Source organism: Haemaphysalis longicornis, unplaced genomic scaffold (genome assembly GCF_048455015.1).
Source record: "Haemaphysalis longicornis isolate Haplotype H1 unplaced genomic scaffold, Haemaphysalis longicornis Haplotype H1 scaffold_5, whole genome shotgun sequence".
Classification (NCBI taxonomy): Eukaryota; Metazoa; Arthropoda; class Arachnida; order Ixodida; family Ixodidae; genus Haemaphysalis; species Haemaphysalis longicornis.
In genome coordinates, this window is record NW_027526385.1 from 65342039 (window position 1) to 65354672 (window position 12634).

Consider the following 12634-nt stretch of genomic DNA (forward strand, 5'->3'; position numbering starts at 1 on the left):
TTTTTGAACGCTCTTGTCTTGTTTGGAATATTGTAAATCTGTCAGAAGAACTTATGCTGTCGTCAAAGCTTTGAAGTCTATATTCTGGTGGGATTTTCAGAAAACGTTTAAAGTCCTTTCAGTGTTTTCCGTGAGCATGTTCGCGAAGAGCACCGCAACGCACGTACGGGTAGCTTTTGCACGCTGCCACAGCGCACTAGGCGACATTCGCTGCTTGAGGCCACTCGCAGTAGGGGCTGTCATGTGAAGTGCACATCTCTTGAAAAGCTTTACGCGGGTGGCTAACGCCAGAAAGCCTAGCTGAAGTGACCATCGTGTTGTTACCACTAACGATATCACTAACAATATTTACCATGTTTTTTCTCATATCTCATTCTAGTAGTTTATAATTGCTAATGACCGCGGAATCTTGAACGAAAAGAAAGAGTATTCAGTGTATTTTTGGGACCTCTACAAGTCCTAAATGGGAACGTTCAGCTAAATCCGCATGATGATGCGGTCGTTATTTTATTTTGACTGATTATTAACCTCATCAAAACGTAAATTTAGTGTACACGCTGAGTGGTTGTTTTTTAAATTCCTCAATTTAATTGTCGGTAAGCACATTGTACACGTGTGGTAGCGCTTATTTAAAAGCACCTGTTGTTGAATATTTAAAATCTATGCAGGTTGTAAGGCATACACGTCGGAATAAAGTAACTAGGCTTCTCCTCTACTTTTTTCCAAAACACAGGTATGACACGACGAGGTTGGCCTTGACGTACTGGTTTTACCTCATGGGCAAACACCCCAACATACAGGAGAGAATGAGGAAAGAAGTCTTGGAAGCTTACAAATTAGAGGTAAGGCCTCTTTGGCATGTTTAGCACGAAGAAACAACGCGTCGTAAAGTGCGTTTTTTTCGTGAGTGAGGCTAAGGAAGGCATATTAAAAAAAACACTCCAAGGGTCAAGAAAGTGCAAATATATGACTTGTTCATTGCTCACGTAATGCCATTGCTAGCTATTTCAAGAGGTTTTCCTATCAATGCAACATGCTTTCAAACAAAGTGACAATGCAGAAACTCTGTACAAGTTGGGGTGTTGGAATCCCTGAAGTGCTTGCCCCCTATAGCGGCGTGCAAATTATCCACTCCGAAAGAACAGGCCAGGTATTTTCAAGGAAAAAAAAAAGCTACACCGTGTCTTGTTCCTTCTGCAGCTATCCACTGGTCATTTATACCGGTGAAGGATACTGTGCTACAGAGCTCCTACGGCCACAAATATTATAAAACAAACGCGACCTTGCTTAGTTGCAAATGTGTGACGAACGCTTTATTGCTTGATTACAAATCTATGACGATCATACGGATTTCGGGGGCTGCAACATCAAAACCTCAGTACACGATAGCATTAGCATCTCTCTCTGCAGTAAAACAAGTGTTTTCTGCTTTATTGCTTACGAATGACGACTATACGGATTTTGGAGTCTGTAACACCAAAACATCAGCAGACGATAGTATTAGGAACACTTTCTGCCTGAAAAAAGGTGCTTTCTGCTAAGCCAGAAACAATCGTCGCGTATTCCGGCGTACACGTAAACAAAACTGAATGCCAATTAAAATGATTGCGTTCAGACACCCCATTTTATTACATTACATTATTGGCAGTCTTTATTTATGGTGATATAGAAAGGCATCTAGATTTTAATTAGAAAAGAACCAGGTGTCAATTTTCTTCACTGCAAATTACGTCGCGAAACGAAATTTTCCCGCCACCCCTGCCATTTCATTCCCCCTAGTCTCTCACCCTCCCACGTCTACCCCTCTTCCCATTCTATCTCACTGCATCCACAAGACATAGAAAGGCGGTATTTATGCCACGTGTATCCTTATAATCTACTTCCGATTTCAAATGTACTCGTTTAAACGCGCCTCATATTATTTTTGGAGCAGTGCACCCCCGCTTTCTCGCTCAAAATTCCGACATCTCAAGAACATCAAAAAACCATTTAAAAAAAGTGGTGTTTTGCATACAGCAAGGGTCTTTCTTCGACCTGAAAACATTAAAAAGTCCTTCCAGGATTATTTTTTTTGAGTAATTCGCTGTAAAAGTATACTCCCCATGCCTTTCTATGGAATAGTTTCCATGGCTGTGGAGCTCGGTAGCCCAACGGGCTAAGCTTGAAACAGCGCACAAAGCACGCTATCACACCAAATATTAGCGGCGCGAAAATATATTGCATTCCGCTGAATAACTACTGAATCGAATCGCTACTGAAAGGACGGCCATGAGCCGAAAAGCTGCACCTGAAGAAAAGAGTGTACCAGATTTCTTCAGCACCATGTCACTGTTTTGAAATTACTCATGCATTCCAAATTCCACTAATGCTGTTGGATGTAACGGAGTGTCTTAACGCTGCAATTATCGTCGATTGGCAGTTTTGTGAATGTTTACAAAGAAATATTCTTAGAAAGTTTCTACGTTCACAAAAACACGCATTTTTTTCTCTACCAAGAGCTGCTGATGCTACTTTGCCACCGATTTGTATGCTGCCGTACGGTGATATCCGGTGGACGGCCGCTGCTGAGGAAGGTTAAGAGGCGGCCGTACCCCATTTCCCACATCAACGAATTTGGTCCAAGCGGGCAGTACAGTAACCGAAGACATGCCCCCGAAATGCTATCCATGACAGCATGACTTTGTTTAATCAAGAGGGGCTCACTGCGCGACTTGATGGAATATGGACTTAAACACACGAAAAGTGGACAACCTGCGAGCGTAGCTGCACGTGAAACGTCTGTGACGTTGCTTGGTAGTTCGCACGGCTCAACATAAGATAACGACACATTAGAACTCAGTATCGGATTACTAAACACCATTTTGGGTGAACTGGCCAGTGGTTATTCCACGTGCCGTAAGAAGATCACGGGCACATACCATTGGCCTACTGGGACAAGAGACCGGCCCACCGCTGTGTACAGAAAGTCACGCTGAAGTAACGTATCATTTGTCTGCGATGTCGACATAGCGAACAAAAAATCCAGTAACGCTCCAGCTTTAATCAGAGTCTTATGACCGATTCATGAATTCCCGTTGGGTGCGAGGTGAACATGCCCACTTGAAGGGACATTTCTTGGGGATAGACTGCGTACTAACGCTTCCGCATTGGAAACGCATATGGAGCGCATAATGTAGTAGGCCTTCACTTTCATGTCATTGAGGACCCAGCACCCGGAGATTGTTTGGGACTGCGTGCATGCTTTATTTCATCCCTTGGATTAGAGCAGCATCAGTAAGGCTGACGCAGCGGTAGATGATCCTGGACGCATCCCTTGCGTAAGAGATCGTTAGAAGCCAGAAGTGATCTGTGGAGATGTATTGCTTTCGTTATGTTTACTCTACCAGTATTTTACCTGCTGTTAAAAAACAGTTTATCTAAACAGCGTTTCGCTGTGACAACCATTTTTTTATTCTTACAGGGCGATCATCTGTCTATGGAAACACTCATGAGCCTGACTTATACGAACCAAGTAATTTCGGAAACATTAAGAATGTATCCACCTGTCATTTCGTGAGTACACCAGTGAACTTGGTTACGAGAAAAATCTATGCTGAATCCTTCGCGTAATTTATTGTCTCGCTATTTCAGCCTGCTGAACGTTACGTATCTGTGTTAGTATCGTACTGGGCATACAACACTTACTATTTTCTTACAATTGTAACAGTATTGAAACTGCGTACTTTGAAAATTAACGGAAATAAAATGGCACACTTGCCAGCGATGCCTACAAAACTGTATATATTGAAGATACCTAGTGTCAGCGCAGGCTGAATATCAATTAATAACTTGCAAATTATGGAGGTCATGCACTTCATCTTTTGTATGCCCACTTTTATGATGAACAACTACAACAACTTTCTTGGCAGGAAAGTGTTTTTGTTATGTCAATTTTACGAAATATACAACAACGCGCTACATAAATGGCTCGACCAGTTTAACCATTCACTCGCAATTATCATCGTCACAAAGTGTGGATTCTACCCCCTCCTACTAACTATTTTCAAGACTCATTTCTGTCAAATAAGTCTGTATGTTGGAATCCTCTTCTTCACCACGTTGTTGCTATACCTAATGTTGTATGATTTAACGTTACTATTGCTAATTTTATACTTAAGTAGCATTTAGTTCATACACTGCATCAGGAGAAATTAGTCGATTGAAGATTTTTGTTGCTGTATTAATTTACTGGTGCCTAATGTGTACCCACTCCCCTCTTTTAAGGGGCCATAAAGACAAAGTGGTCAGTTGCTTCGCAGCCGCTGGGGACTGAGGGCCGAGGGTTAGTTGGCGTATTAATGGGAGGTAGTGGCCGTTACTACACCAGGGTGGCCAATCCTGCTCTGGTGAGGGAGTGCATTACCGGCAATGGTCGCCGGGGTCAGGCCGCACCCCAAGCCCCTTTGTGCAATTCCATCAATACGCGGATACGTTTTTTTTAATCCGGTGGGAATTGTCCGGCACCGGGATTCGAACCACGGTCCTTCTGCACGCGAGGCGGGTGTTCTACCTCTACGCCATCGCTGCATCCTGTGACCTGTCAGACCTGTGACGCAGCAGAGGGTGCTAAGAATCCCTGGATCCGGACAGGCCGCCAATGGAATCTGAACCTGGCAACGTTTAACGCGCGAACCTTATCTAGCGAAGCATGTCTCGAGGTGTTGTTCGAGGAACTAGAGGGCATTAAATGGGATGTAATAGGGCTTAGCGAGGTTAGGAGGGCAGGCGAAGCCTATACGGTGCTGAAAAATGGACACGTCCTATGTTACCGTGGTCTAGAGGACAGAAGAGAACTGGGAGTGGGATTTCTAGTCAATAAAAGCATAGCTGGCAACATAGACGAATACTACAGCATTAACGAAAGGGTAGCTGCTCTTGTAATTAGGCTCAATAAGAGGTACAAGCTCAAGGTGGTGCAGGGCTACGCGCCCACATCCAGCCACGACGACCAAGTAGTGGAACGCTTCTATGAAGATGTGGAATCGGCAATGGCTAAAGTAAAAACGCAGTATACTGTAGTCATGGGGGACTTCAATGCTAAAGTAGGCAAGAATCAGGCTGGAGACAAGGCAGTTGGGAACTATGGTCTGGGCTGTAGAAATAGCAGGGGGGACCTACTAGTTGAGTTTGCAGAACGGAATAACCTCCGCATAATGAATACCTTCTTCTGTAAACGGGAGAGTCGGAAGTGGACCTGGAGGAGCCCGAATGGGGAGCACAAAAATGAAATAGACTTCATATTATGCGATAACCCTGGCGTCGTGCAGGATGTGGAAGTGCTCGGAAGGGTAAGGTGTAGTGACCACCGTATGGTAAGATCTCGAATTAGGCTAGATTTGAGGAGGGACCGCAACAAGCTAGTACGAAAGAAGCCGATAAACGAACTAACAGTAAGACGTAAAGTAGAAGAATTCAGGATCGCGCTGCAGAACCGATATTCCGCCCTTAACGAGGAAGCCGAGCTTACGACACAGGAAGCCAGCGACAACCTTACACGCATCATCACGGAGTGTGCAATAGAAGTCGGGGGCACTATGGCTAGACAGGATACTGGTAAACTTTCACAGGAGACGAAAGATCTAACCAGGAAACGGCAAACCATGAGAATCTCTACCGCAGCTGACAGAATAGAGCTAGCCGAGCTCTCGAAGTTAATCAATAAGCGTAAGACAGCTGACATACGGAAGTATAATATGGAGAGGATCGAATACGCTGTAAAGAACGGAGGTAGCCTGAAAGCAGTGAAGAGGCGTCTTGGCGTGGGGAAAAATCAGATGTATGCACTTAAGGATAAGCAAGGCAATGTCATCACAAATAGGGATAAAATAGTCACAGTGGCTGAGGAGTTCTATAGGGATCTGTACAGTAGCCGGGACATACAAGATAATGCCTATCGAGACAGTAGTTCAGAGGAGATAGTCATCCCACCAGTAACGACCGAAGAAGTAAGGAAGGCTTTGAAAGAAATGAAAGGGGGCAAAGCACCTGGTGAGGATCAGATAACAGCAGACCTCTTGAAGGATGGCGGAGAAATTGTACTTGAAAAACTGGCAAACCTGTATACACAATGCCTAATGACCGCAATGGTACCGGAATCTTGGAAGAACGCGAATATCATCCTAATCCATAAGAAAGGCAACATGAAGGACTTGAAAAATTACAGGCCGATCAGCTTACTGTCGGTCGTCTACAAGGTATTTACCAAGGTAATCGCTAACCGAATCTCTGCAACCTTAGATTTCAGTCAACCTAAAGAACAAGCAGGGTTCCGTAAAGGTTATTCAACAATGGACCATATTCACACGATCAATCAGGTGATAGTGAAGTGCGCTGAGTATACTGAACCCCTATATATAGCCTTCATAGATTATGAGAAAGCATTTGACTCGGTCGAAACCCTAGCAGTCATTCAGGCATTACGGAACCAGGGGGTAGATGAGCATTATGTAAGAATACTAGAGGATATCTACAGTGGGTCTACAGCTACCATCATCCTCCAAAGGGAGAGCAGTAAAATACCTATAAGGAAGGGTGTCAGACAAGGAGACACAATCTCTCCAATGTTATTCACAGCATGCTTACAAGAAGTATTCAGAACGTTGGATTGGGAACAGGTGGGAGTAAGGGTTAATGGAGAATACCTCAGTAACCTCAGATTTGCTGATGAAGTTGCCTTGCTAAGTAACTCGGGGGACGAATTGCAAAGCATGCTTTCCGCACTGGGCGAACAGAGTAGAACCGTGGGCCTGAAAATTAATATGCAGAAAACTAAAGTAATGATCAATAACCTCGGGACAGCACAGCAGTTTGAGATAGGTGGCAAGGCAGTGGAAGTGGTCAGCGAATATATCTACTTAGGCCAAGTTGTGACCCCAGATCCCAACCATGAGGCAGAGATAATTAGAAGGATCAGAATGGGGTGGGGTGCATATGGCAGACATTCTCAGATAATGAATAGCAGCCTACCATTGTCGCTGAAGAAGAAAGTGTATGACAGCTGCATCTTTCCGGTACTCACCTACGGGGCAGAAACTTGGAGGCTCACTAAGAGGGTTCAACTTAAATTGAAAACGACTCAGCGGGCAATGGAGCGGAAAATGATAGGTGTAACATTAAGGGACAAGAAGAGAGCGGAGTGGGTCAGAGAGCAAACTGGTGTTAAAGACATATTAGTAGAAATTAAGAAGAAGAAATGGACGTGGGCAGGGCATGTAATGCGAAGGCAAGATAACCGCTGGTCATTCAGGGTAACAGAGTGGATCCCTAGAGAAGGCAAGCGTTGCAGGGGGCGGCAGAAAGTTAGATGGGCAGATGAGATCAAGAAGTTTGCGGGGATAAATTGGTCACAGTTGGCACAGGACCGAGGTAATTGGAGAATAATGGTAGAGGCCTTTGCCCTGCAGTGGGCGTAGATAGGCTGGTGATGATGATGATGATGATGAAAGACAAAGTGGAAGTTTGGTTCATCCGAAATATTACCTCGTTAGACTAAAAATGACACCAGTTTCAACTGAAACTTTATTAAAGTAAGCTATATTTATACACAAGGAAAACCGAGAAAAGGCAGGCGATACTCGAGCTGTTTTTCCGCACTGACCTTACGACGTGTTATGGGCAGCTCGTTGCGATTGGATGATGCCGACAAATTTCGACGGAAGTTTAACAGATATAACAAGATTACAAAATGAGCCATTTGTGCTTAAATTCACTGTACACACTTTTTGTGGGCGTGAGATTGCTGGAGTAAACAATGGAAGCTACGAACAAACACGCAACCATAGAAGCACCATCAGGTACACCGCGCACTACGTCGGCCGTAGCTGCACTGCACAGCCGTTGGAAGTTTGCGGCCTGTGTCATACGACATTGGCCAGATAGCGTAGGCGAATTGGCCACTTACATGAACCTGTTTTTCTACCTTGCCCAAATTTTCCCGAGCGATTACTATCAATCGTAACGAAAGTAAGCCAGTTACAAGCCCGGTCAGAAACCCAACAAGTGCCGAGAACGGCCTCTGACAGGTATTCTGGCGCCACCTACGAAGGCGTACAGTGATCAAAAAACGACAAAACACAACTATTGCCATTCGCAGTAGGTTTAGCCAACATACTAACTTCTGCTTCAGGTAGCTTCCTCGAACACGTCGCCGCTAACGTCACGCAACACACAATTTGTCCGTAGAAATGATATTTTCGCGGAATATGTTTCATTTCTTATTGAATAGGGCAGCATCTGGTTCCGGAAAAGCGGATGGTGCAATATAAAACACCAAATCTTTTGAATAAAACAAACTTGTGTTTTGTCTCCAGTGCACCGTGATTTCCCTTGAATGTTGCGGGTAAGTGAATAAACAAAACAACTAAATAAGCTATCGTGTGCCATCCTTTCGAAATTCAGGCAACTTCTTGAAGCTTTCATAGACTGCAAAACAGCAGCGCTTCAACTTTCGAGAGGACTTTTTCATTCAAGTAAATCTCTTTTCACTGCATTACTCTTTGAAGGTAAAACCTTTCCCTAAGAACACTTTTTTCCAAAAAAAGTAACTTCGTTTTCCTTCAAAACGTTTCGCTTCCTTTGCCGCAGGTTTACTACGCGAAGAGCCGAGGAAGACTGGCGGTTCAGCAAGTACCTTATTAAAAAAGGGACCTCAATCATGGTTCCCCTGTACGCCCTGCACCACGACCCGCTCTACTGGGTGAACCCCGAAAAGTTTGACCCTGATAGGCAAGCGTTTTTTTTTTCACCTTTTTCAGATAATAGTGTTTCTTCGGCTGCTTCAGCGAACAAATGCCATGATTTGAAGCGCAACAAAAGCACACGGACGAAGAACAGAGTAGACGAGACAGGCGCCTGTGTCGCCTACTCTGTTCTCCGTCCGTGTGCTTTTTTTGCGCTTCAAATCATGGCTTCTATTCACCAATTAGCCCAGCAAAAAGTTCTTCTCTTCAGCGAACAAATTTTGCTCTTTATGTCTGTCTGTCGGTCTGTCCCTTTATACAGCCACTCGGAGAAATTTTAGAAGGTTTTGTAAATGAAAGGTTTTTATAGCCAAAGTATTTCTAAACCACCCAATCTGGTCGGACTGGTCATACGTGGTAACATAGTTAAAATAAACACAACCTTAAGCATATTTGGGGCAAAATATCACTACATAAGTGATATCTGCATCGTACTTTTACATAAAACTTTGTCGCTACCCATATTTTGGACAGCCAATCAAAAATATTTCCAGAAAAAGTATTTTTACCTCAAAATACCGAAACCTCTCTCCTGGTGTCAGTGTCCCAAGTTCATGGTAACTTTTATGCCAGTATTTTTTCTCAAAATACAAAAACCTCTTGCTGTGCCCCCTCGTGAGAGTGTCCCAAGTTCATGGTAATTTTTATGCCAGTATTTTTCCTCAAAATAAAAAAAACCTCTCGCTGCGCCCCCTCGTGTCAGTGTCCTATGATTATTTTTATGCCAGATGCAAGTGTGTGTCTTTAAGCCGGGTTCAGAAAGCAAGAACGTACGACCAGAAATTCTTGGACGCCTTAGCAACAGTACTATATCAGATAAAAACACCAAAGTGGTAAAAAAACAATATTTACTGCAGCCGTGTTAACTCTCCTTTGAATGCTTCTGATTAGAAGTCCTGGTTGCAGGAATACAGTGAATAGCCTGCAAGTATTAGTTGGTGCATAGGTATACGTTGGTGCACAAATTTGGCACATCATGTTTGTTTTCTCCGTGCGCTGTCTTATTTGCAGTGCCACATATTTTTTGTGCAGATTTGGTTGTACAGACTTGCCTCTTCAGTCACCAGGTTGATCGCATGTACTCGTTACACAATGCCCTTTATGGGACTTCATGAAAAAACAGGTATTTCTCGAAGTTGTGTGGCTTCATTTGAATTTCATAAAGCGTGTTCACTTTCCAGACACCTCAACTTCTGAATAGAACGAAAACAAAATGCTACAGGAAATGTATTCATGTTAGATTCGTGATGTAATGAGCTTCGAAGTAATCTTGAACGAACCATTTATGCTACTTGTTTAGAAAACAACAATTTGTAAGCGATAAAAGCGGTCGAATGACTACGCGTCGCATAAATTACCCGGTTTTCGATTTACCCTGAATTAGACTATCACTTAGATCAGGAGACTGCGAAATAATAGGCAAGTTTTTTAAAAAACTCTAGGGGTGCTAGTGAATTTTCTTCAAAGCATCTACCCTGTCTTGGGAGCCACTAGAGGGGCGAATGCTGTGCTCTTTCAGTTCACCTAAGGTCACAAAGAACGTATGAATGTACATTACGGGGGTGTTTAATTACCATTATTCAAGTGCAGTCTGTTCACCTCATTTTATCTCTCTCAATCGCAGGTTCAGTCCCGAGAACAAGCACCTAATAAACCCGATCGCCTACCAACCTTTCGGCCTCGGTGTCCGTGTGTGCATCGGTCAGCGTCTGGCTCTGCTAGAGCTCGCCTCCATAACAGCGCAAGTGCTCCGCCACTTCCGCATCACGCTAGGCCCTAGCCAAAAGGTAATCATTGTTCTACGTGTGAGCTAACTAAAAGGAATTCGTTTAAACAAAGAGCTTGTCATTTTCGTCCTCGCAACCTTATTTCCTTCCGAAATATTTATTGTATGAACGAGCATTTTGTGAATCTCCACACTGTAAGCGAAAATATGCACTATGAATGTCCAGCTACTGCATAGAAAGTAAAAAGTATATGTTTGATAGGGGATCAGGACACGTTTCTTGTCAATTGTTTAATAGGGAGCAGCCCTTGACACACTGAACATGTTTTTCGTCTACGCGATGTTAAATTAAATATACATCTTTGAGGGTTATGAAACGCGTTCCCGTAGTTTATGGAACTCTTTTTCACCAAACCTCGTTTCATCAAAAAGTGGACGTTTCATCAAATTCTTGAGCACCGTTGCATGAAAAGTGTTTTAAAGAATACTTTTCCGTTTTATGTCCTACAGTGAAATTTTATGAGCTGTTTGGAACAGAAATAATGAGCTACGAAACAGTGCCCTAAAAATTGAGAAATTGGGGGTGGGGGATGGGGCGCAGATTCTGGAAAAGTTTCCACCAATCTCGTGCATTGCCGCGTACCAAAGCCTTATCAACAAAAACAACAAAAATACACAGAAAATAACACAGAACGACAAGAGTAATACAGAATGATATTTGTGATAAAATTGGTGGGCCCACTTGGTTAGCCAAGATTGTGGTCGTAAATTTCAATTCAGCGTTATAATTGTTTCAGATCACCGCATCATTATTCATGAAACTTAAGTTCGAATTGATATCTCAGTCATTCGAGAGGACATTTGTACATATATAAGCAAAGCCTTGCGTTTATGTTAACGATACTTCTCAATGACGAAAACGGAACAGAACGAGGTGCGGGTCACGCTACTCTCCCCCAACCGTAATGTTTTTTCAAATTATTGCTGAGGCTATATATTTTCAAAATATTGTGCGCCAATTGTTTGGGTGACACGTAGGTAGGTTAGGCAACAAATAAAATGTTTTGTTTTGTGACCTAATTTAGTGGCTCAGTTCATAATTGTGTGCGGTGTTACGTGGAAGCGTAGATTTCAAAAGTTCCCACATCTGTAACATAAAATCTATCGTTGCGCTAGTGTTCGCATGGTAATAAAACAGTTTGTCCAAGCATTCTGACCATTGGTTATTATTTGGCAAAATGAAGGTTCCCTACCCCCAAGTAGCCGCAAAACCATGTCAGGCGGTCGTTTCAACGGTGTTCTATGAAATAGCGGTCGATAAAACCGTGTGCAATGAAACGGCTTTGATGAGACATCGTTACATAAAAGGGCATTCGGCGAAACGACATTCAATAAACCGCTTTAATGAAACAGCGTTCGTTGAAATGGCGCTTACTGAAATGTCTAATCACAATGTCATGCTAATGGTTTGTTATAACAAGCCTAACGAAGGGTACAATCAACGTCCGTATGAAATACCCTCCCCTGTGCGCTGCATAAAACTGCGATTTCACGTTGTAGTTGTTATATTGCATTTATTCACGTCTTTTCAGGCACATCTGGAGATATACACATATTCATTCCTGGCGGTACCAAAGGAGGCCTGGATCCAAGTCCAGAGACTGGATAGTGTCAAATAAATGTTTTTTTTTATGTACTGGTGTCTTTGGAAGTGAGTGAGTGAGTGAGTGAGTGAGTGAGTGAGTGAGTGAGTGAGTGAGTGAGTGAGTTTGAGTGAGTGAGTGAGTGAGTGAGTGAGTGAGTGAGTGAGTGAGTGAGTGAGTGAGTGAGTGAGTGAGTGAGTGAGTGAGTGAATGAGTGAGTGAGTGAGTGAGTGAGTGAGTGAGTGAGTGAGGGAGTGAGCGAGCGAGTGAGTGAGATATATCATTTCTTCCACAATTCGCTCTCCCGACCACGAAGTTAAATTTTGCCAAATGCGCCGCCTAGTACTGGACGGCAACTAGGCACTCATACAATGCCAGTACTAAGGCGAAGCACTTCAGCAACCGACTATGACTGTGGTAGGAGTAAGAAACCTTTCAAAGTAGAATTGAGTACAAAATATACGAAATCTCCACGCGACTTCCGTGTT

At 43.4% G+C, this 12634-nt stretch overlaps 1 protein-coding gene across 2 annotated transcripts in view; it reads left to right on the plus strand.

Annotated features, from left to right (window-relative positions):
• Positions 1 to 12195, plus strand: part of LOC144138345 (cytochrome P450 9e2-like) — a 51241-nt gene extending 39046 nt beyond the window's left edge. For both annotated transcript variants that reach the window (XM_077670580.1, XM_077670579.1), the window contains exons 10-14: positions 734 to 842; positions 3461 to 3552; positions 8623 to 8763; positions 10402 to 10564; positions 12096 to 12195. In XM_077670580.1, the coding sequence (XP_077526706.1) occupies positions 734 to 842; positions 3461 to 3552; positions 8623 to 8763; positions 10402 to 10564; positions 12096 to 12182 (592 nt within the window). In that variant the 3' untranslated portion in view covers positions 12183 to 12195. The remainder of the gene's footprint in view (positions 1 to 733; positions 843 to 3460; positions 3553 to 8622; positions 8764 to 10401; positions 10565 to 12095) is intronic.
• Positions 12196 to 12634: the final 439 nt, after the last annotated feature.